The 23,983-nt window shown below is 38.3% G+C and overlaps 3 protein-coding genes across 18 annotated transcripts in view; 2 read left to right on the top strand and 1 right to left on the bottom strand.

Moving 5' to 3' along the window:
• Positions 1–2: 2 nt before the first annotated feature.
• On the top strand, positions 3–2,196 carry LOC144464481 (potassium voltage-gated channel subfamily E member 1-like). Its single transcript, XM_078171512.1, has 2 exons — positions 3–134; positions 1,151–2,196. Exon 2 carries the CDS (start codon positions 1,179–1,181, stop codon positions 1,587–1,589), a length of 411 nt encoding a protein of 136 aa, XP_078027638.1. The 5' UTR covers positions 3–134; positions 1,151–1,178; the 3' UTR covers positions 1,590–2,196.
• On the bottom strand, positions 1,665–6,433 carry LOC117265275 (dnaJ homolog subfamily C member 28). Of its 3 annotated transcripts, none has more exons than XM_078171506.1 (2): positions 6,357–6,433; positions 1,665–3,248 (listed from the first exon to the last, which is right to left on the bottom strand). In XM_078171506.1, the coding sequence occupies exon 2, from the start codon at positions 3,233–3,235 to the stop codon at positions 2,081–2,083; it is 1,155 nt and encodes a 384-aa protein (XP_078027632.1). In that variant the 5' UTR covers positions 3,236–3,248; positions 6,357–6,433; the 3' UTR covers positions 1,665–2,080. The 3 variants fall into 3 exon arrangements, with proteins under 3 accessions (XP_078027632.1, XP_033495578.2, XP_078027634.1); XM_033639687.2 differs by lacking the exon at positions 6,357–6,433 and adding an exon at positions 5,784–6,350; XM_078171508.1 differs by lacking the exon at positions 6,357–6,433 and adding an exon at positions 5,111–5,250.
• Positions 6,434–6,525: 92 nt separating this feature from the next.
• LOC117265274 (uncharacterized) overlaps positions 6,526–23,983 on the top strand; it is a 67,967-nt gene continuing 50,509 nt past the window's right edge. For 10 of the 14 annotated variants that reach the window (XM_078171471.1, XM_078171478.1, XM_078171477.1 and 7 more), the window contains exons 1-17: positions 6,526–6,688; positions 7,821–7,868; positions 8,497–8,556; positions 10,636–10,664; positions 13,169–13,442; positions 13,756–13,799; positions 14,114–14,402; positions 15,345–15,392; positions 15,718–15,761; positions 15,956–16,241; positions 18,080–18,120; positions 19,072–19,357; positions 19,747–19,790; positions 20,692–20,968; positions 21,692–21,720; positions 22,723–23,095; positions 23,810–23,838. In XM_078171471.1, coding sequence (XP_078027597.1) covers positions 7,859–7,868; positions 8,497–8,556; positions 10,636–10,664; positions 13,169–13,442; positions 13,756–13,799; positions 14,114–14,402; positions 15,345–15,392; positions 15,718–15,761; positions 15,956–16,241; positions 18,080–18,120; positions 19,072–19,357; positions 19,747–19,790; positions 20,692–20,968; positions 21,692–21,720; positions 22,723–23,095; positions 23,810–23,838 — 2,163 coding nt within the window. In that variant the 5' untranslated portion in view covers positions 6,526–6,688; positions 7,821–7,858. The remainder of the gene's footprint in view (positions 6,689–7,820; positions 7,869–8,496; positions 8,557–10,635; positions 10,665–13,168; positions 13,443–13,755; positions 13,800–14,113; positions 14,403–15,344; positions 15,393–15,717; positions 15,762–15,955; positions 16,242–18,079; positions 18,121–19,071; positions 19,358–19,746; positions 19,791–20,691; positions 20,969–21,691; positions 21,721–22,722; positions 23,096–23,809; positions 23,839–23,983) is intronic. The other 4 variants (XR_013492170.1, XM_078171468.1, XM_078171467.1 and 1 more) reach the window with 2 other exon arrangements.

Raw genomic sequence — 23,983 nt, 5'->3', positions numbered from 1 at the left:
GATGTACACTTCCATTCGAGGTGTAGCACAAGACCAGCTGTTTCTACTGCTACTGGAGATACATGACTTGAAATCATCTGTGTCTGCTGCTGCCAGTGACAGTGACAGCAGGAACTGTTCCAGATACTTGAAAGGTAGGCTTTTCTCTCTTCTGAACGAAGCTTGAATAATAATGTACATATAGCTTGTAGGAATTTATTGCATCACCTTCAATTTCCTAACACCAAAACTAAGTCTGAAAGGTGACTATCCAGTGTGACATTGCCAATGTGTAGTTTTAACATACGATGACATACTAAGGCGGGGTCGCCAATGCTTCACGGGGGAATGTGAGGCCTTCTTGATTTTAATTGTAAAAGGTGTTAGAAAACTCAAAATAAAATAATATATATAGTTTTCTTAACACCTCATTCAATTACAAATACATGTATTTTTTATTTTATTTTTCTTATTAAATCTCACAGGATAAAGGCACAATGGAGAAAAGTTATTAAATGTGTGTGATTAGTTCCTGAAAGTATATATCAACTTCCTGCAGTTATTGTGTTCACTACTTGGGTTAATTGTAAAGTTTATCAGTTCTGTATTGTTATTGTTCTGCATTGGACATTTTAAGAAACAGCCATAAAATATGTCAGTCAGGGGTCGTTGTTTACTCAATAATACAAAAGGAGTACCTCAGAGGGATAACTTAACTCACAAAACTGCCATTTGTAAATTAATTAGCTATGCAGTGTTATCTTCATCTCATAAAGACAACATCTTTCTCATGCTTCCATGGAAAACGTAACATGTCGATTTATTGATTGATCAGGGACCCCGTTTAACAGCAGCAAATGTAGCAGCAACCAGCTGAGGTTTTTTATACTCTGAGATACAGTCTTATTCTTGAATAATTATGCCTCTCACTTAGCTCCTCCGTCATTTTTTCTATTGTCCTCATATGCATTCAATTTGTCAGAATAGGGGGAAAACAGACATCATGCTTTTCTTATCTATTTCTTGCATCTTGTGGCATTGTAAGAAGATTAGGAGGAATAATTCAGACATTAATATTGCTAAATAATACTAGAGGAATACAGCATATTTTTGGCAAAGATAAAGTAGATCTTTTCTGAGGTAAATCTTTTTCTCACTTTCTCGTTTGCAGTTTGCTGAGCATCCAGCAGAGGTCAGCCATGCCACACATCAACACCACCGAGCTGCAGTCGCTCCTGCTCTCCTTCCTCCAGCGCTGCCTTAACAGCACAAGTGTAGTGTCTCCACTGATACCTCAGAATTACACTACCCAGGAGGCTGTGCACCACATGGCTGGAACCAGAGCCCCCACTCAGTCTCAGGGCATGATGTATATCCTCCTGGTGGTTGGCATGTTCAGCTTCTTCACATTTGGCATCATGCTCAGCTACATTCGTTCCAAGAAGCTGGAGAGCTCTCAGGATCCATATCACCAGTACATTGCCCACGACTGGACCAAGGTGATGACTCCGTCCAGGGCCGTCGCTCAGGCGCTGCACAGGGAAGCTGCACGTGACGGAGCCAGCAGCAAGGAGCCCATCGTCATCTGCAACCCTGCGACACTGGAGTAGCTGCCAGACTAGAATGAGACATTCAGCTATTTAAGCATTTTTCATTCAAAATAATGAATAATCTGTGACACAAGATTTTGAATTACCTTAACTTTTAATGTCACATAGCAACCAATAGTTACAGTGTTAGGTTTGTATTTCAGAGAAGTAATTTCACAGAAACAACTTGCACCATAAAATTGCCTGACGTTGCTTTTTGTTATCAACACGTGCAGTTCCTCACACTTTATAGTCCCACAGCCAGGACTGCTCAATAATACTCCTCCACTGACACCTGACGATCCTGCATATCTGGACAATAACAGCAGGAACGCAGAGTTAAATTAGTGGCACCACTGTTTCTGACTTTGATTCAGAGTGTGTAGGAATAAGTGGATGAACAAATCCGTCTTGCCTCGTGGACTGTGCTGATTCATATCAGTGAAAACAAATGAATAAATTAATAAACCACTGATCTCAAATCATTATTCCGTTCACTCAGATTCAAAATTTTACTGTTTTGATCTCAGTAAATTCTTCATCCAAGACATCAGGCCTTGTTTGGAATTTTTACGCTTAATTACGGTGTTGGCTCTTTTTTTCTCCTCCTTCCTCCTCTCTCTCTCCTTCTCCCTCTCTCTCTGCTGGTCCAGTCTGTGTTGGCAGGCTCCTTTCACAGCGCGGTCAATCTCTCGTGACAAACTGAAGTGAACCATTTGCATGTTGAGCATCGGTACGATGAGGTTGTAATTGTCCACCATTTTGTTAAGTTTCACCAGCTCCTCCTGTACAGATGCGCACAGCTGCTCCCATTGGCTGTGCTCCTCGGGGGTCATGGGGTCGCCAAGCCTGGCCCTGCCCCCCAGCAACCTATTTCGGATCTGAGCAGTGGTCTCTCGGATGTCGCGTTGTGTGACGACCCAGGGTGGCTGGTAACCATTGTCTATGAGGATGCGGTTGAGGTTGTGGGTCATAGGATCAGCGTATGGATTGTGCTCAAACTTGTTGAGTGGCTTTCCAGCTCCACTCAGGTTCCTGAAGTCTCCTCGGGCCATGGACTCCTGGATCAGGTCCTCCACAAGCCGCTCCACAGCCTGGGTGATCTTGATCTGTCGGCTGCGCTGACGCATGTCCCGTTCCACCAGTGCCCCCTCTGCAGCGGCTGCCCTCTCATGCTCCCTCTGCCTGTAGTTCAAAACTTGCTCAGATGCTCTGTCGACACGGATCTGCCGGTACTGACGCTCACGTTGGCTGGGTGGGCCTGAGCCCACTCCCTCGTAACTGAGGTAGTGTCTGTGTGGAAGTGCTGTACCTCTGGACCTATCCTCACTTTCCACTTCCTGTCCTCTATCGGGTTGCTTGGTCTTACTCTGATGTGCCAGCACAGCACGGTAGGCCTGCTCAACCTGAGCAAACAGAACTGCATCTGCTGTTGGAGCCCCAGAATCTGGATGGTAGAGTTTGGCTAGGCGCAAGTAGGCCTCTTTCACCTGTGCAGGACTGCTGTGTCCCTTGTCAGGCAGTTGTAGAAGCCTGTAGCTCTCTTGCAGGCTTCGGCTGATCTGGGGCATGGAGCTGAGAGCTCTGAGAAACAGGGACGGGACAAGCAGAAAGAGGCCATGGGAGAATCTGCTGCGAGAAACCAGGGGATGGAAAGTGCAACTCATTTCTGTCACACTCCTGTGGGTTTGAAAAAGGGTAATTACTTGAAACGACAACCAGTCATATAAATGATCAGTAAAAAAGGCATTGTGTCAGGCAGGAGATATCTTAGCAGCGATGCATCCAAATAGATTACCAGTAGTTCAAATAAGCTTAAATAAAAACTAAATATCCTTGTCGCAGTAGCATGTAAAATTATAGGAGTAAGTCAGGTTCAGCTCTGAGTATCTGTTGTTCAGGGAGTTTCATTTACTGCCATGTGGTTGTTGCTTTTAAGTTGAAGCTAGATAGACTAAAAAGACTAAATCGTTCTTTGTGTCTGCCGTAGTAGGCCTGTTTCACTCCCACTGTACTGATTATTTGTAGAGATGTGCACCATTAGTCAACTAGTCCATTAAAAGCTGCTACCCGCATGAGTCAGCACCACAAATCCTAGATGGTAAAACTTACTATTAAAATTATTGAAATGTTGTGCTTTTGTGTTCACCCAGTGAACATGCTGTAGGAATAATCAGGTACAATTCCTACGGATTTAATTTCCTAAAGAACTCTGTTTTCAATAAATGTTATCTAACTTTTTTTTAAACAAGTTGTTATCATGTTTTGTAGGTGTGGAGGTGGGTGCGGTTAGTAGTCATCGTAGTAGTAGGTTTGACGTTGTGTCCTAACGTCATCTGACTGCAAAATAAATTAAGGGAAATAATGACAGATTGATTGATTGAAATAGAGAAAGTGCCTCAATGTTTTTCACTTGTCATGATCATGAATTGCCTTATTTTTAGCACATTGACTTTGGCTTTATATCCTTATTGTTTGGGGTTTCACAGACCTATTTGCTGTATGTTTAAATTTAATCACAAAATAAACCATTTTTCCTTGAAGTGTGTTTTAATGGCAACACTTCCCTTTGCCGCAAACTGAGCTTGTACATTTGATGAAGGTGATAATACTCAGAAATCATCATAAAACATTGTTTTTATGCCAAATAAAGACACATGTAATGTTTTTATGTTATATGGGCTTTGCATGGACAAATATTACATTATTATACATTCATTTACCAAGAGTCATTCACAAGGACAGAAATGTACTTAAATCTTCAATTAGACTCCACAGGTTCAGTGTGTAAGATTTAGGGGGATAATTTGGCAGAAATGGAATATAAAATGATAAGTATGTTTTCTTTAGTGCATAATCACCTGAAAATAAGAATTGTTTTTGTTACCTTTGACTGAGCCATTTAGATCTACGCAGGGAGCGGGTCCTCATCTACAGAGTCTGTCATGTTGCTCAGTATGGACAAACCAAACACTGGCTCTAGAAAAGGCCATTCACGTTTTTTGATCCTGACCACCTTATTTAAAAGCACCTCTGCGATGAGCAGCATTTGAAAAACACTGACATTTACTACTGCTTTATTCAGTGTTTTTACAGGTGTAATACCCCGGATCCATTTGTTTTGGAGAGGAAGAGACCTCTGCGGATAATTTGGCTCCCAGTAAAAACCTTCTGAACGTCTGGATCTTAAGTTATCAGATTGAAAAGGTGAGCACACATTAGCAGGTGCAGAGCTAGTGGCCTGTCTCTGACATGCCAAACAGAGTCAGAGAAGCACTGGTGTGTAACGTGAAACAGCTTCATTTGGTGTATATACCAATATACATCCCCGGGTCTGTTTGTTTTGGAGAGGAAGAGACCTCTGTGGATAATTGGGCTCATAAGCTGAGTGCACATTAACTTATCAGAGAAAAAAGCTAGATATACATAGCAGGTGCTGGGCGAGCGGCCTGTCTGTGATGTGCCAAACATGCCAGCATAGTGGAAACACTGATTTGTAATGTGAAACTGCTTTATTCAGTGTTTTTACTGGTTTTAATCACCTGGTCTGTTTGTCTGGGGGAGGAGGAGACGTCTGTGGATAATTCAGCTCTTGGTAAAAATGTCCGGAACAATACACACTGAAGGTATTCTTATCGGGAGAAGTTTCAGCTGGTTCCAAGCTGCAATCCTCACCACTAAATGCCACTAAATCTCATTAAATCTTACACACTTTTCCTTTAAGCACTCTCTTATAAAACTCAACAGAATAACAAATAGACAACCAACATTTTTTGGGAGTTGTGGTGCTGCGTAAAGAGTAGTGTCAGCAATCGCACATATAGAACATAGAAGATCAAATGTATTTAAACACGTTTTACAGCTGAAGTCACTGAGACCTCAAACATAAGTATCAAACACACTCAAGCCGATAAAACAAGTATAAATATGTTTTTGAACTGTCAAACGTGCAGGGGGTCTTCAAGACTGAAAACAAATGACTTTATACAACTGGTCATGCTGTATTATAGAGTATTCATATTATGCCACTGTCTATACTGTACATAGCCTGTCAGATCTGCGGTGTATACACTATATTCATATCATACCTCCAGGTGTTTATTCTGTATATAATTTCTTACTATTAGTATTTCTTGCACTTAAACCTGCACTACATAAGCTTTATTATTTACTTATATCTGCACTGCCTGCTGTAACTGTTGTACATATTCTTACCTTGTCGTTTTCTTTACACACTGTTGCGGCTGTATATTCATCTCTGACTGGTTTACATTCTGCATGTATTCTTTATATTACTGTTCATTCTGTTTGTACTCTGTTACGCTGCAATTTATTTATACTTTTCACTAGTAGCTAAAAAAAGCTGCTATAATTAAAAAAAAGGCAATGACTTTTATTAAGACTTTTTCAAATGTAACTTATGAATTGTATGAACTAGCGAACAGCTAACTGAAGCTAAAAGGAGAATGACTTTACTGTCACAAACCACAGTACGTATCTGTTTCCAGGTGTGTTTTCCCTTTAACGGCCGTGGCGCGAGACCGCACTCGGTCATCCTCATCAATAACTGACAGAAACACTGAGGTTAAACTGAACGTTAACGTTAGCTGGGTAACGCTACGACTAAAGAGGTTAGCTAAAGTCATCCAGGACAAGACGTTAATTAACACTGAAAACGGAATGAAACGAGCCTGTTTACGGAGCATTCATGAATTCAAGTTAACGTTACATGATCTCCAACTTTCAGCCATGGATATATAAAGAGAATCCTACAAAGAGTCAGGTCACCTGTGTGTGTTTAACGCGTTCCTCACATCCGGGACCTTCTTCTTCTTCTTCTTCTTCTTCTTCTTCTTCTTCTTCTTCTTCTGTTCCTTCTTGTCGCGTGTCTCTGCAGTTGTGTTGTGTTACCGCCCTCTGTCGTCCGTCTGGCAGCACTGACCCCAACCGCCGAGGAGACGGAGGGGAGGACACCACGGGAAACGGCTCTCCAACGGGCGGAACTCGGGAGACACTTCGACCCCAAGTCCTGTCAACTCAACCAGACATGATTTACCGCTGTCATAACAACTGGATGGACTTTATCTCTGACAGCTGAAGCTACGAGCTGTTTTAAAACGGTTTGTAAAACTTACTTTAACTCTTAACGTTACTTTCGCTTTCATGGTTTTAACTTGAGCTCCATTAGTGTGTAAAAACCGTGGTAACGTTACGGTAACTAACACTTTTTTAACGTCAGTATGTGAACAACAGGTTGCTAGCTGAAGTTGCTAAAGTGCTTTGACAAGACAGTTTATTAAAACAGACACTAGAATATAAGAAACAGCAAAGACGACGTTCAACGAAAGACACTGAGTTTACACACACAGACACACTCATGTTAGGCCACTGTACTTGAGGTATTTCTACTTTACTTGAGTAGTTATTCTATTAAATTATTTTACTTCATTGTATTTTGAAAGCCAATGTTTTAACTTTTACCTCACTACAACCCTGTACAGATTAATCTGCTCAGTAAATCAAATAATATCTGGGACCCATAATAAACCTGCTATTGTTCATGTGTGAGAAATGTACTTTTTATTACAAACCTACACAACTATTTTGATAGTCTACTTTTTGTTTTGCTCGTGGACGCAGCACCATTAAAACGCAAAGATAGTGAACAAGAGTGACTCTGGGGTTGGCCTTCACTTTCAGTGGTGATACTGTTTCAAAGAGTAACTGACAATTCCTGCGTATTATACCTTTAACTGAGCCTTATATTGTTGTATATCTGTTGTTATTTCTGTTCTGTTTATTTTGTTTTGCATTCTTGGTGCTCTGATCTAGAGCTGCAACAATTAATCAGTTAATTGATTAGTTGTCATCCATTAAATTAGTTGCCAACTAATGTGATTATTGATTAACTGGTTTTGAGTATTTTTCTAAAGGAAAAAGCTTCTTAAATGTGAAATGGAAACTGAGTATCTTTGAGTTCTGGACGAAACAAGACATTTGAGGACTTCATCTTGACATTTTATAGACCAAACAACTAATGAATTAATAGAGAAAATAATCGACAGATGAATCAACAATGAAAATGATAATTAGTTGCAGCCCTACTCTGATCATTAAAGAGAGACACCATGTTATTTATCATTGAGATGTATATGAAACAACAGAGGTATGCATATTGTCTACGAACATACTGCACATTGTTCTGAAGTCTTTATCTTATCTAAAGTTTTTAAATGTATTTATTTTTTACAGCTCCTTGATCCTCAGCAGCAGCAATTGATAAAAATACAATGGCAGAAGGTAGGTGTGTTATGTGCACAGTCTTCTCACTGAGTCCATCACAACATAACAACAGCACAAGAATGTGCAACATACTGAACGAATGTAGAAAAACACATAATTGAAGCATAAAAGAAAGAAATGTCAATCAAATACAATGTAATATACTTAAAAACAAAGCATAAGACATTACAACTAAAAATAAAAGACACAGGACAGATTTTGCAGATTTGCAGCTCAGTCTTATTTAATTTTACTCACTACTGCACCAAATTTGCAGCTGACAATTATCCATTACTCCTGTTTCACTAAGGATGGTAAAACAAATTACAGTGCACAGCTGTTTGAGGAATTCTTTCGCCTTTAAAAAACAAAAATGGAAGTATGTATTTGATTTACATTTCCATAGGAACAAATGGGCTCGGGCTGAGAGCCACAGACCGGCTGGGGAAGCTGAAAAGTATTGAGAGAGACAGGCACATCGTTGGTTTTGCTCTTTTCGTTTTGGTCTCTTGACAGTTAGAAAATAACAGATTTTCACCAGTCTTTTCCTTTTTAAGTCTTTTTTTTAACCTGACAACCAATCAGGGCATTTAAAAAAGTGGTTGTGTTGGGTCCATCCAAGTTTTCATTTTCCCTTTTGTTTCAGCTGGGAAACCTTCAACCGGAGCAACCAGTGTAGATACCATGGCAGAAGGTGGGTGCAGAGGTAGTATGATGTCTTCTCAATTAATGATTTGTAATCTGCTTGTAATCATTCACTGATCAGATTATCTAGAAACCCAGAATTTGAGAGTAAGGGCCCCTGACACACCAAACCAATGGTCATCCATTGATTAATGTCAAAAGTCTGCTGCCCTAGTTTTTGTTTTGTGTCCCACACCGTTGGTCTTAATCGGCCCTCATTGCCTGTTTATTGGCTGATACAACATGATGAACTGGTGGCGGAGTCAGTGGAGCCTGTTGGTGAGTAGAATCACTCTGATTGGCAGTTCAGCTCAGCGTACGAAAAGAGAAGCGCAAGTGAGAAAAGCAAACAAGTGGCTCACACGATGGTCTCAGACCTTTATCAGGTTCAGTAAGTTACTGAACCTGATAAAGGGCTAAAAAATCGAAACGTTCTGTGCTTACTAAAGTTTATTGCAAGTAAAAGGTTAGTGTTGGGCATTCTCTTTCTTGACCCACATGCAGTTAAAAACACTATAATGAGTGCAACACACATACAGCTGAACTTTAGAAATCACCTTTACAAATTCTTAAGTCCTTTTCCTTGATAATCCAAGTCATTAATTCTGTTTCTGATGAATCTCAGTCATTTACACTTTGATTATTGAAAGTATAAGTTTTATAGCATCTTGCAATGAATTTTCTCTAAAGATGAAATGTGTCAAGTTAGCTTCACGTCATCTCCAAATCATATCAGTCATTTTAGTCATTTATTTATTTTATTTTATTGTTTTATAATATTATAATATAATGTTGTAATTGTACTCTCGCCTCACAGCAAGAGGGTTGCCGGTTCGATCCCGGGCGTGGGAGCCCTTCTGTGCGGAGTTTGCATGTTCTCCCCGTGTTAGCGTGGGTTCTCTCCGGGCACTCCGGCTTCCTCCCACAGTCCAAAGACATGCAGATTGGGGACTAGGTTAATTGATAACTCTAAAATTGTCCGTAGGTGTGAATGTGAGCGTGAATAGTTGTCTGTCTCTATGTGTCAGCCCTGCGATAGTCTGGCGACCTGTCCAGGGTGTACCCTGCCTCTCACCCGATGTCAGCTGGGATAGGCTCCAGCCCCCCCGCGACCCTCAAGAGGATGAAGCGGTTAGAAGATGAATGAATGAATGAATGTTGTAATTGTTTTTACATTTTATTTTTAAAAATGTAAAAATAGGAACATATCTTTAAAGTTTGTGTATATGGAAATAACAAATACATGTACATGTAAAACCAATCAACTCTAGGCTTGCAGTAGTGTGAGATTTTCACGTTACGATAACCAGAAAATATTGCGGTTTCACGGTATCATGGTATTAAAGAATTTGTCTTGTTATCAGTCAGAGTGACTCTTAATTGAATAAAAACAGAAGGGTTCTGGTTGGTTAAACAAAGGTTTTATTACTATAATTGAAACTTGAAACCATTGTGTTAATGGAAGTATGTGTAAAAAGTCTCCCCTTAGAACATAACTAAAATAAAGGGGAGATTCAACGTCCAGTTGAATTTTATTTTATATTGCAGATAAGCAAATGTACACAGTTTGACAACCATCAGCTTATATATCACTTTATACCTTGAAAGCAGTATATCGCTGCAACCCTGATCAGCACTACTGAATAATCTTTTAGATCCACCACATTCGCATTTTGTTCTGTACACACGACATCTAATGCATGTCTGTCCATCCTGGAAGAGGGATCCCTCCAGTTGCTCTTCCTGAGCTTTCTACCATTTTTTCCCCCGTTAAAAGTTTTTTTTGGGGGGAGGGATATTTCACTATCTGCTGTGATGGTCCAAGGACAGAGGGATGTCATATGTTGTAAAGCCCTCTGAGGCAAATCATGTTTTATGACGTTGGACTTTAGATATAAAATCGAAATTTAATTTAGGTTATTATTTGTACGGCCCTTTGAGGCATGCCTACATTGGGCTGTAATAAACTTTGACGTGATATTATTATGTCACTGTTAAAAAGGTTTAAGTGTCACTTTAGGATTAAATCATTGGGATCATAAATGTTCATTAAGCCTGATGTTAAAGTTAATAGGTCTTTTTCTACTTCTTTTCTCCTCAGAGAAACAGCGGCCTTCACTGATCCAGAGGGTGAGTAATGTCACATCACTCTGACTTTACACAGTGCAGCTTTTATTTTTATTTTATTATTTCTCACAGAATTGAACTGATTAAGCTGCATAATGAACACATGAGGTCTTCAGCATGAATATTATTTACCAATAATGTTGATCATTTGTGTTAGATTTACCTTTAGTGGAACATATATGTAGCACACACTTCTTGATTTGTTTTTCTAACTTTGACAGGGAAAGAAATTAATAAAAGTCAAAAAAATTATTATAGTGTGTTTCTTACTTTACTATATGAGAAGAAAAGATGCAACTGGTTAAACTCTGCAGCTCTGTTTTAAAATCAAGAGACTCATTGCAGTTTTTATCAGTGTTTGAAAGAGTTTAGTTTTGCCATGACCCCAGAACAACCAAAGAGCTGAAACAACACTCATTGATTCCCTCTGTGATCTCTGTAACCATGGCTTCCTCCTGCCTTCAGTCCACACACCTGAAACTGAAATATTAAAGGCTTTGTTGTTTGAAAGAGTTTAACACAGGCAATGAAATAAAATACAATGAACCTGTTTATGAAAATAAGATACTTGTAAAAGAGGATAAAAAGAATGCAGCTTGATGTTGCTAATGTTAATGATGCACAAGCAATTAAAAAAATAAAAAACAAACCTGGTCTTTGACCATTACTTTGTGTGATGTAACTGATGTACTCTACCCAGGGGTGGAAGTAACGAGTTACAAATACTCACGTTACTGTAATTAAGTAGATTTTTTGGGTACTTGTACTTTTATGAGTATTTTTTTCAAGTGTGTAATTTTACTCATACTTGAGTACAATTTACACCATGTAATCTACTTCGCTACTTTAAAAATCGTAAGTCGCTACTGATTACGCCCACAATTTGAATTAATATTCAAACCTTTCATCTGCATCTTTGTAGCCAATAAAGCTGTCCAATTAATCTATGACGTAAGGAAAGGACAACTCTGCTGCAGCAGGCACAGGTCTTTACTTATGGAGGGACTGTTCTTTACTTGTCAGGGGAGGAGGGTGGCTGGTTGATTCTTATTTTATTTATTTATTTTATTTTGATCCCCCTTATGTTAATCACTTATTGATGCTGTTTTGTAAGTATAAGTTAATAAGTAATTTATTCCATTGAAATATTAGTGATGTATTATAGAAAAGTGATTTATCTTTTTATAAATGACAAAAGGCACATCTGCCTGATTTTTGCTGTGGTATCGTGATACTACTCAGAACCGTGATACTTTAACTGGTATCGTACCGTGGGTCCCAATTTTGGTACCGTGACAACACAAGATGTCACAACCATTCCGTTCGGAGTCTTGCAGTGAGGCGGCTCGGGTGCCGCTTAGAAAAACAACGGGGGGAACACTGCTCTCTCAGAGGCCCAAAGTGTTCCCCTACTTTTAATTTTACAAATTAAGCACTGGTTATTAGTTTGGCTAAGATACGTCTGCAAAGATATTGTCACTGCCACTGATTTGCCTGAAAACTTAAAATAAGACGGAGCTAGCTAACGTGTGCGCGTGCCTGCATGCATAATTAAGCTACAATTCTTAGAAATGTTTTAGCTTAATATTTGGACGACCACCGTCATTACAATAAATTAAATCTGTAGTCATTTAATTCTCACAGGCCTACATTCAGCAGGCCTATATTTTGTGCTAGAGTGACGCTATGTTATATGAAACATTAACTATGAAAATTAACCATGTCATGTTAGCTTTTCGGTAAGGGGGGGTAAATAGTGCTCCAAATTTAGGCTAACATTTAGCATGGAAAACAGGGCACAAGCAAGGGGTCCCTTGTTCTCTTACTTCAAGATACCTGAATGAAGATATTTTCGTATGATAAGCGTTACCCCTTTACAGACACATCCACTTCACTCTAATCCCTTGCAGTTTTGTGCAAAACCCACGCGGTTATTTTGTGTGCGGTATTTATGTAATTTCGCCTATTCTGTTTTATTATTCCTGCATATTGGGGTCCTTAAACAGTATTACAGTTGGATAAATTGGGGCTGACTGGAAAGCTGTGACTCTTGTGGAGTCAGTGAGCCCCATGTATTCATGTGTGTGCCATGTGTTTACACTCTTGCCTCATAATAGGCATCATTGCAGTAATTTCACTGTATAAGGTGAGCTGTTTTTGATATTTTATATAGGTGAATCGAATCGAATGCCTGCTATTGACGACACAATAAAACATCCATCGGTTAAAAATAATTAATACTCTGAGTAGTTTTTGAGAAGAGTACTTTGTACTTTTACTTAAGTATTTTTTAAACACCAGTACTTTTACTTGTAATTGAGTACAATTTAAGCAATGTAACAGTACTTGTACCTGAGTACAAATTTTCAGTACTCTTTCCACCTCTGACTCTACCACATCCTTATTTATAAAACAGGACACTGATGAGATGTGAACAGAAAACTTTGCAACCATCCAGCTGACAAATTGCACTTTTACCCCATGAACATTTCCTCTGAATTTACCAGGTGGAAACAATGACGTCTGTCATAGAGCTGCTTTTGGAAACACTGGCTGGTTTGAGTGACGGGGAGCTCAGGGAGTTCAAGACGGTCCTGCGTCAAAGTCACCTCTACGGACTCTTCTATTGGAGGCAGCTGAGGACAGACATGCAGGACACAGTGTTTTTAATGGTGCAGATTGATGGCCAACAGTCTGTGGAGACGACCAAGGAGGTTTTAAAGAAGATGAAGAGGACTGATCTGGTGCAGATGTTGTCAGACAGCAGCAAAGGAACCAAAAGTAAGACAATAAAGGCAAAAACATTTTAAAATGATAAAACTGGTCCCGAACATGTGTCTCCTAAGTTTATAAGCTGTTTTCTTCTCTTCACATTATAAATAATAAGGTTTATACTGTAGAGAAGAGACACATCATCTGGTGTTTTATGTCTAATGTGAAGTATGGAAATGTATTTCAGGAAAGGGGGCAAAATGTCTCAAAAATAATCTGAAAGTTCAAGTGTAATTTTGTGTTGACCTTTTTGTAATTATTCTTTTCTACAAAGCAGTATTGTCTGATGATCAATGTTTTTACTTCATTTCTGTCTCCTCAGAAAAACACTCAGTGGATGAACACCTGTCTGCACTGATACACAAAGTGAGCAATGTCATATCTGTGTGACCACGCAGAGTACAGCTTTTATTAAATAAGATGCAGGTTTAAATTCATATCAACATTAATGATGATAAATTAAACCAAAGTCATGATTTGAATTAAATACAATGAATTCATCAACAAAATCTAATGTTCACATAAGGGGTTTGTATGACCAAATCTACAGTGGCCTAGATGATCTTGTAGAAAACATTAGAATATTCAAATGACTAAAATAATAATGACATCAATAAGGTGCAATAAGATAAATTTAATAAACATATTTTCACTTTGAACATATACTTGTAATTTTCCAGGTGGCAACAATGAGGATGTTCAAAGAGCTGCTTTTGGAAACACTCCGTGATTTGAGTAACGTGGAGCTCAAGAAATTCAAGTGTTTGCTGCAGTTCATGCTCTTCCAGAGGAGCCTTGAACTCATCCTATGGAGTGAACTGGAGTCGACCAACAGTACAGACCAACTGGTTGATGTGATGTTGGAGAGATGCAGTCAACAGTCTGTGGAGGTGACCAAGGAGGTTTTGATGGACATGAACAGGACTGATCTGGTGCAGAGGCTGCCAGAGACCAGCTCAGGACAAGAAGGTAAGATAAAGAAGACAACTGTAACTTTATATGTAATAATAAATAAATATGTATTGTTACAAAATCAGCAGCTTATAGTCAAAGCAATGCAGTAACAACATGTAGGCCTGTCATGACCCCAGAACAACCAAAGAGCTGAAACAACACCTCTTTATATTTATATACTGTCTGTCCTTTTTATTGTGTTGTTATCTTGCCAAGGGTACTACACGTAATTTCGTTGTGCAATGTACAATGACAATAAATTCTTCTATTCTATTCTATTCTATTCTATTCTATTCTATTCTCTCAAACACAGTCTCAACTACAAACTGAATATCAGCTTCACAGAGTTAGGTGTCTGTTATTTTAATAATATGGGAATATGCTTCTCACTCTGTGAAATGAATGAAGTGACTCATTTAACAAACTAAATTTACGTATGCTTACAAAATAAAAACTAAATGTGAAATGAGACAAAGATTACCTCAGAGGTGAATGTTTTGGATTTCACAAGCTTCTCAACATCTTTTCTTTGAAAACATTCTCTGTGATTGGGCCACATGATCTTTGATCCATTAAATTTGTGTATTTTGAGCTCATTATCAGTCTTGTATTGTATTTAGCCTGATAGGAATCGGACAAATGTTGTCTCCATGATTTCACATTAATTCGTTGAGTTGTCTCTGTGTAAAGCTTTGATTTGACTTATACTACACTCCACTGTGGAGACAGACAGGCAATCTGTGTCAGGCAGATTATTACAGGGTTTTCTCAATGATTCCCTCTGTCATCTCTGTAACCATGGCTTTCTCCTGCCTTCAGTCCACACACCTGAAACTGAAATATTAAAGACTTTTTGTTCTCCGGAGGACTGAGTATTCCACTCAGGACAAGAACACATAAAGGCTTCACACAGTGTCTTTATTATTATGATTACAGTTGTCATTAAATGTGTTGCAGCTGCAGGATCATCAGCTGAAGCTTTTGGTGTGAGAACCACAGAGAGAGGTATGTGTCCTATAACTTAAGACTTAAAAAAACTAATTAAATATAAAAAAACAAATATTTCTCACAAGCTAAAAATAATGTTTCCTCTAAGCACTGCAGTTCTTTTAATTTACATTTCAGAGTATGAACCTTTAACAGAGTTTAATAGCAAAGAAGACGTCAGGTGAAACCATCATTGATTTTTATGATGTTACTGTTAAGGTTGATTTTTTTGTTCATTTAACCAGTTCTAATATAAATCCTTGATATTAGAATTATAACAGTCTGACAGTGTATAAATTATAATGTTAAATCAATCATTCATTCATATTTCCTTTGTCCTCAGAGAAACACTGTGTGGATGAACATTGGCCTGCATTGATCCAGAAGGTGAGTAATGACACTTCTGTCTGACATTATGTGATCAGTTGTATCATTACTTTGTGTGATATGACTGATGTACACTTACCTCATCCACATTTCTAAAACACAGACATTGATGAGATGTTAACAGACAAATTTGTAATCATCCCAGCTGACAAATTGCACTTTTATCTCATGAACATTTCTTTTGAATTTACCAGGTGGAGACGATGACATCTGTCATAGAGCTGCTTTTGGAAACACTGGCTGGTTTGAGGGCCTTGGAGCTTGAGAAGTTCAAGAGGGTCCTTCATCAAAGTGACCTCTACAGACACCTCTCAGACATGCCAATGATTCTGCTGGAGATAGAAGACAGGCAGGCCACAGTGTTTTTAATGGTGCTGACCTATGGCCAACAGTCTGTGGAGATGACTCAGGAGGTTTTAAAGAAGATGAAGAGGACTGATCTGGTACAGAGGATGTCAGACAGCAGCAAAGGACCCAAAAGTAAGAAAATGAAGAAAAACCTGGTCCTTAACACGTTTCTTTGGTTTATAAACCATGTTTTCTTCTCTTTAAATTAGAAATATTAATGGGATAGTTCAACATTTTGGCAAATTCGCCTATTGCCGTAATCCCTATAGTCATATGAGTAGGTACATTACCTTTAATTGTCAGTGCCTAATGTTCTGAGATTGGTGGGACAGAGCTGCCCGCTGAAATGGAGGTGAACGGTACAGCCCCCTCTCTCCCTCAAAACTAATCAAATACACCACCAAATGACTCCAAAACGCTCTAGTGGACAACACATGGCTTGTGCATTCCCCACGCTATGAAATAATAATGTATAATTAAGTAACATTACGACACATGATGCAAATACTCGGAACTACTTTCTTGAGTAAACCACTGGGCGGAGTGACACAGTGTGCACCTGAGACAGTGCCGTTGTTATTGCTTGCAGCCGTGCATTTGCGGTATTGTCAGCTGGACGCACCAGAAAGTTTGAGAAAAGTTTACAGAGTGTTGTTGTAAATCATGGTTTACACATGTATTGTAAAAAGTTGTGGTAACAAGCCGAAGACATGGAGCGAAGTTTCACGTAGAGCCAACCAAAAATACGGACAGGATGAAACAATGGCTATTTGTGCTGGAAATGGTCCGGAAAATGTTTGTTTGCTCCAACCATTTTTTACCGGAGGACTACAGTGAAAGGATGGAGCACAGAAGCCCAGGAATGGTTCAGACACTCTTCTTGAAAGATACTGCCATACATCTGTTGGCATCACAAAACGAGCAGATGTGGTAAGTGATCGTTGTGTATTTTGCTCAGCAATCTCTCTGCTGTAACGTTACTTCCATGTTGAGTAACATTAGCCTACATATTAAAATGAATATTAGGAACACTTTTCAATATATTGCACTCCAGTACACCAGCACCACCCACTACGGACTCAATAATAAAGTAGAATAATCACCTTTCTGACAATGTCGACCAAAACTGAAAATGTAAAAGCTTTGTAAACGTAGAATGTGTGGCAGAGCTGTTGTATTAGATTGCACAGGTGTACCTAATAAAGTGGCCAGTAAGCCCCACATTTACACCACCAATCCATGCCGGCTCTGGGTCTCCCCTCAGCCCCTGGTTGCTCGGCAGCCTCAGCCTCTCTTCTTGCTCTCTCTTCCTCCAAAACCTGTAACTCTTTCTCTGTATATTCTGGCTTCTTCTCAACAAACTTGTTTTGATGATGGGAGTAACTCCACTAAACATACGCTGTTTGAAATCACTCCACCCAGCAAGTACTGTATGTCTGGAATGTAGTTCTGGCTGTGCATCTGGCTTCAAAACAACTCTGTCTCGTAATATTACATTATTATTTCATAGCGTAGGGAATGCATAAGCCATGTGTTGTCCACTAGAGCGTTTTGGAGTCATTTGGTGGTGTATTTGATTAGTTTTGAGGGAGAGAGGGGGCTGTACCATTCACCTCCATTTCAGCGGGCAGCTCTGTCTCACCGATCTCAGAACATTAGGCACTGACAATTAAAGGTAATGTACCTACTCATATGACGATAGGGATTACGACAATAGGCGAATTTGCCAAAATGTCGAACTAGATTCATGATGTAAAGAAAATAAGAATCACTCTCTTCATAGAAAATATGTTTTATGACTAATGTGAAATATGAAAAATATTTTGGGAGAGGAGGCAAAAATGACTGTTGAGCTGATTTAAGTGTAATTTTGCCTTTTTGAAATTTTTACAAAGCAGAATGGCCTGAAAACAAATTTACTGTCAGATGTTTGATCAGTCACTGATGACTTTTACCACTTTTCTCCTCAGAGCAACACTCAGATGAACACCGATCTGCACTGATCCAGAAAGTGAGTAATGTCACATCTGTCTGACTTCATACAAAACAGCTTTCATTAAACAGATGCAGGGTTAAAAATTAGCATCATCTTGAACATTTTGAATAATGATACAATCAGAAGTCATGATTCACTTATTTATTTTTCACAGAACTGAAGCTGCATTCAGGTCAAGCTCTTTAGCAGTAATTTAATCCAACAATAATGATATGATATTTTTACCACTGAGGATGAGATGAGGAAATGTCAGCATGAACATTTTTCATGATTTTTTTCATCAACAGTGAAGAGAACTTGATCCACCAGAAACATCTATTTATTGTACTTTAAACATTTTTTTCAAAAGCATTTAACAAAATATAAAACATAAAATAATGAAAATAATCTTTTGAGCCACTGTGACTCATTTCAGTGTTTTTGAAAAGAGCTGCAGCCTGTGACATAAAAGAAAATCAATTAACCAGTTCATAAGAATTAAAAGGAAGAAGGAAAAGGGAATCATCTTTTGATTTGTAGTTTGGTTCCTCAAAAAAACAAACAAAAGCAAAATATACTAAAACACAAATGTGCACAAATATACCAATCTATAAAAAACAGCTGAACCAAATGTACTTAATCCTTGTATATTGTATATATTTATTTTTATATTTGATGTATTTTTGTATATTGTATATTTCAGTATATTCCACTTCTTGCCTACATTTTGAGTACTCATGTCAATTCTGGTACATTGAGAGCAAGTCTGCCTGAGTCAAATTCCTTGTATGTACACACGTACTTGGCGACTAAAACTGATTCTGATTCTGATAATACAACAGCATTAGCCACCAAATGGATCAATACCTTATGTGATCTGCCAGTAACACTCATATCTCCATTAACACTGATGTGGTGCAAAGAAACACATTTGTAATTGTCCCAGTGGATTAAATAGATGTCCTATAAATGTATTGATTATTTCAGGTAGCAACAATGGCAGCTGTTAAACAGCTGCTTTTGGAAACTCTGAATGATTTGAGTGACAAGGAGCTCAAGAAATTTAAGTGGTCCCTGGAGTGGACTGTCTCCCAGAAGAACCTTCCAGACTTCTCACTACATTTGAGTTACACCACAGACAGAGCAAAAATAGTGGATGTGATGTTGCAGACCTACAGCCAACAGTCTGTGCAGTTAACCAGGGAGGTTGTAAAGAAAATGAACAGGACTGATCTGATGCAGAGGTTGTCAAAGCCCAGCTCAGAACTCAAAGGTAAGACAAAAACTGTCACATAATCTCATGTGTCTCATAAATGTCTAATAAATGCATTTTATGATTCATAATTTAAAAAAAGGTAGATCTGCTTGTGTAAAACTCTATCATCACAAATGTGAATAAAAAACACAGTAGGGATCAATAAATCATCAATTGAATCATAATTAAATCAATAACAGTCACACAGAATGTTTTAAGTTTAATGAGTTTAGTAATTGTTGCAGGACTTTTGTGTTGGATTGCTTTAGACTGTCAAAGTGTTTATGATATTGTGAATTTGTTATATCTACTTTTGAGGTAACTGAGCCTTTTTAAAGTTGATTATACTTTCTATGTTAGGTTAGAGTTTAATCCTCTGAGTCATTTTAAATGTCTTTTCTCTGCAGAGAAACACTCAGTGGATGAACATCAACCTGCAGTGTTGAAGAGAGTGAGTCTGACTTTACACATCACAGCTTTCATTCAGTAGATGCAGGTTGAAAACCATCCTCATCCTGAACATCATAAATGATGATGCAAATCAAACTAAAGGTTTTAAATTGGATGGTTCTCACTGTGTTGAAGGGTAACTTCTGTGTTTTCTGACCTGGACCCTATTTTCCCAGTATTGAGGGAGACCGCTGCAGCCAACAGCTGCAAAACCAGCTGTAATTTAATGAACACCGTCGATTTGCATCCGCTATAAGTGCTTGTTTTTGCCACTGACAGGCTCCAATTGTTATTATAAGTGTCTGACAACAACAGCCTGACACAAAAAACAGTTTTGGTGTCTGTAGCTAATTTCAACATTCATGATTTTTTTTAAACTCACTTGTTTACATTTTATTTAGGCTTAAAGTTACACATATTTAACGATGGAGTGGATTGAGTGACAGGTTGTCTGCAATGTGTTGCTGTAGTCTGTAAGTTAGTTCCTTCACTTTTCCACAGCCCCACCCTCTCGTCCAAATATGGTCACTTCTGACTATAAAATCAATATGGCAACGCCTGAGATGCTGAACTCAAGGTTTCAAAACAGCAGTCTACAAACCAGTGGGTGATGTCATAGTAGCTATGTCCATTACCTTATATCATCTTTTGCTTTGATGCTGTTAAAGAAATGAATAGACATAAAACACTTTGTGTTTGTAAAGAAAAAGAGGGAAACATAATCAATCGAACATTTATTACCAACTGTATCATTGTCTTGAGTGATCATACAGAAAAAAATATGAATCTTATAAGATCCATGTCTTAAAATACTGACACTGATGAAATGCAAAGAAATAGATGTTTAATTATGCCAGTTCAGAAATGACACATTTGCTTAACGTATCCTTTAAATTTTTCAGGCAGCTGTGAAACAGATTCTTTTGGAAACACTGAAGGATTTGAGTTATGAGGAACTTGAGAAATTCAAGTGGTTGCTGCGGTTCACACAGTTCCAGAAGGGTCTTCCACACATCTCATTGAGCCGACTACATCGGGCAGGCAGTGCAGACCCACTGGTGAATCTGATGGTCCAGACTTGTGGCCAGCAGTCTGTGGAGGTGACCAAGGAGGTTTTCATGGACATGAACAGGACTGATCTGGTCAACAAGTTGTCAGTCATCAGCTCAAGAATCAAAGGTCAGAGAAAGAAGACAAAACTGCCACATTACACAATCATATGTTTCTCATAAATGTTTAATAAATAGATTTTAGATTTCATAGTGAAGCTGCATTCAAACTTCATTCAATCAATAAGAAATCTGAAAAATTAGAGAGCAGGCAGCGACGCAACAACACCACATTTATTACTTGGACTGCAGAAATCACTGAGTTGAATTCAACCTCTTTGATTTTCATGATGTCGCTACTGAGTAGATTTTAGTGTCAGTTTTGCAGCAGTGAATTCTTTGTATTTTATTTTCTTTAAAATCAACTGAACCTTATTAAAGAGAAGCTAAATATAAGTTACAGTTTACAGTATAATACAGAACATCAAGGCCAAATACTATGACCTCAAAAGTGACCACTTGAATCAACACCTCTGACACACTGAATATCTTAATTTGACAGCTTTGTAAATTATATATTTTGACACATTTCAAACATTATAATCTTTATAAATGTCGTGTTTGTTGCAGGACTTTTGTTTTGCAGTCCTTTAGATTTAATGGGTGTTAATGATAAGGTGTCCAACCTCTCTCATTCTGATTTTATGATGTCAGATCCAAGCTCATTTTAGTGTTATTTTGCGATGAATCCTCCATATGGTATTTCATTCAGAAGCAACATAATCTGAATAAAGTTGTTTATAGTCTGATTTTTAATCTGTAAAGAGTCATTTTCTGTTTTCTTTCTCCTCAGTGAAACATCTATATGAACTGCTCCAGAAAGTGAGTAATGTCACATCAGACACATTTTACAGAACACAGGTTTCATTTAATTTTTACAGTTTGAAAATGATCCTCATGTTGACAGTAAAGAGGTGAAAAAAGGTTTTAAACCAGAAACATCACATCGGCTGTAAAAGTAATGGGAACATGTGATCAGGTGGATCATTCCTGCTTTTGGTAGCACAGTGACAGAGAGAGTTAGAGACAGTCGTTAAAGCACAATTACTGATAACTAGTTTATAGCATTAAATGGAGCACACTGGCCCTCATTTATCAATCTAATGTACAAACCAGCACAAAACCAAACGCAGAAATCATCTAACAGGGTTCACGTTTTAAAAACGTTTGTATCTCGACTATCACAGTGTACAAATGATCGGGCGTTGTAGTACGCAGTAATTCTAGTTTTATCTTAGGTTTTTATAATAAATAATATAAACATGCTTTGGCTTGTCAGTGTTGACAAAAAAGAGCTTCAGATAAATTAGAGGCAGGCACCAGTGGTGTTCAGTCTTTGGTCAGTAACACAGAGCCAGGTGACTGTGAGCTGTGATAGAGAGACTGTGTCCATGTGGCAGCTATACATTTTGAAGTGATTAATATGTGGCTGCAAATACTTAATATGCCCGTCAGAATATGGTCTAATTACAATTATCCAACTCAGCCAGATATACTCTGCTGTACCATTGGTCCACGTTGACACAACCTTGTGCACGAGTTGAGACGTGATGTGAGATTTGATCATAGCCTCCATTCACATCCACGCTGATCAATACGTTTGACCGAATGCCCAGTTTTCTCTCATACGTTCATTTTGTAAATGAGGGCCACTGTATTGTGATGAAGCTACAGAAATGAACACATGTGGAAGTTCTTTGTTTTTATAGTCAATTTATCATTTTGCCTAATGTGGTTAATATTAGTTGTTACAAATAAATTAATGTATTATTACTACAGTGGAGATATGACAAAAATGCCCTCTAACTACTTTGTGTCCATCAGGAAGTCACCATGACACTACTAATGGAGAAGCTTTTGGAAACACTGGAAGATTTAAGTCAGTGGGAGCTCGGGGACTTCAAGCGTGTCCTACTGCGCACTAGAATGAAGAAAGGCCTCCCTGAAATCTCAAGACAGAGAATGGACAGGGCAAGCAGAGTTGGCATGTTGAAGCTGATGGTGGAGCTTTACGGCCAACAGTCTGTGGAGGTGACAAGGGAGGTTTTAATGGAGATGGAGAGGAACAGGAGGGAGAGGGAGGAGTATGAAAAGATCCTGGGGAAAAGGAATGAGTTTAAGGGGATCATGTGGGAGATGGGGATGAGAATGACTGATCTGGCAGAGATGCTGTCAGAAATCAGCTCAGGACTCAAAGGTTAGATAAAGAATGCAAAAACCACCACATTACACAATCATATGTCTCATAAATGTTTACTTGATTTTTACTTTATATTTTTTGCGTGTGTGTGTGTGTGTGTGTGTGAAGCACTTTGTAGCTGTGTTTTTAAAATGCTGTATAAGTAAAGCTTTATTTACGTGTTCACTATTCACAAGAATTCATAGTAAAACTGGGTTCAAACTTTATTCAATCAAAAATAAAAAATATGAAATATTAGGGAGCAGGCAGCAATTTAAAAACACCACATTCATTACTTTCACTGCAGAAATCATTGAGTTGAATCCAGCTACTTTGAGGGTACAGTTCACAGAATGATAGAGAACATCAAGTGTAAATACTTGGACCTCAAAAGTGACCACCTGAATCAACACCTCTCTGACACACTGAATGCTATCATTGAACAGCATTGTAAATTATATATTTTGACACATTTCAAACATTATAATCTTTATAAAGGTCGTGTTTGTCGCAGGACTTTTGTATCGGAGTCATTTAGATTTAATGGGTGTTAATGATACGGTGTCCAACCACTCTCCCTGATTTTAGATCAGATTTGAGCCCAGTTTAGTTTTATTTTGTGATTAATCCTTAATATTATTTTTCATTCAAAAGCAACTAAATCTGACTAAAGTTGTTTATTGTCTGATTTTTAATCACTCATGGGTCATTTTCTGTTTTCTTTTTCTTCAGGGAAACGTCTATCTGAACCGCTCCAGAAAGTGAGTAATGTCACATCAGACACATTTTACACAACACACCCTTTGTTTGATTTTTACAGGTTGAAAATGATCCTCATGTTGACACTAAAGAGGTGGAAAAAGGTTTTAAACCATAAACATCAAATCTGATGTAGAAGCAGTGAGA

The sequence above is a fragment of the Epinephelus lanceolatus genome, chromosome 10 (genome assembly GCF_041903045.1).
Source record: "Epinephelus lanceolatus isolate andai-2023 chromosome 10, ASM4190304v1, whole genome shotgun sequence".
NCBI lineage: Eukaryota > Metazoa > Chordata > Actinopteri > Perciformes > Serranidae > Epinephelus > Epinephelus lanceolatus.
The sequence above is the reverse complement of the archived record's forward strand: the minus strand, read 5'-3'. Positions and strand labels throughout refer to the sequence as shown.

What these genes read in the sequence shown, in the direction of transcription:
- LOC144464481 (XM_078171512.1), top strand. Translation starts at nt 1,179, where the DNA reads ATGCCACACATCAACACCACCGAGCTGCAGTCGCTCCTGCTCTCCTTC.
- LOC117265275 (XM_033639687.2), bottom strand. Translation starts at nt 5,848, where the DNA reads ATGCAGAATGTAAACCAGTCAGAGATGAATATACAGCCGCAACAGTGT. An exon ending in TGTGTAAAGAAAACGACAAG is followed by an intron (nt 3,249 to 5,783) that starts GTAAGAATATGT and finishes TCAAACCCACAG; the next exon opens with GAGTGTGACAGAAATGAGTT.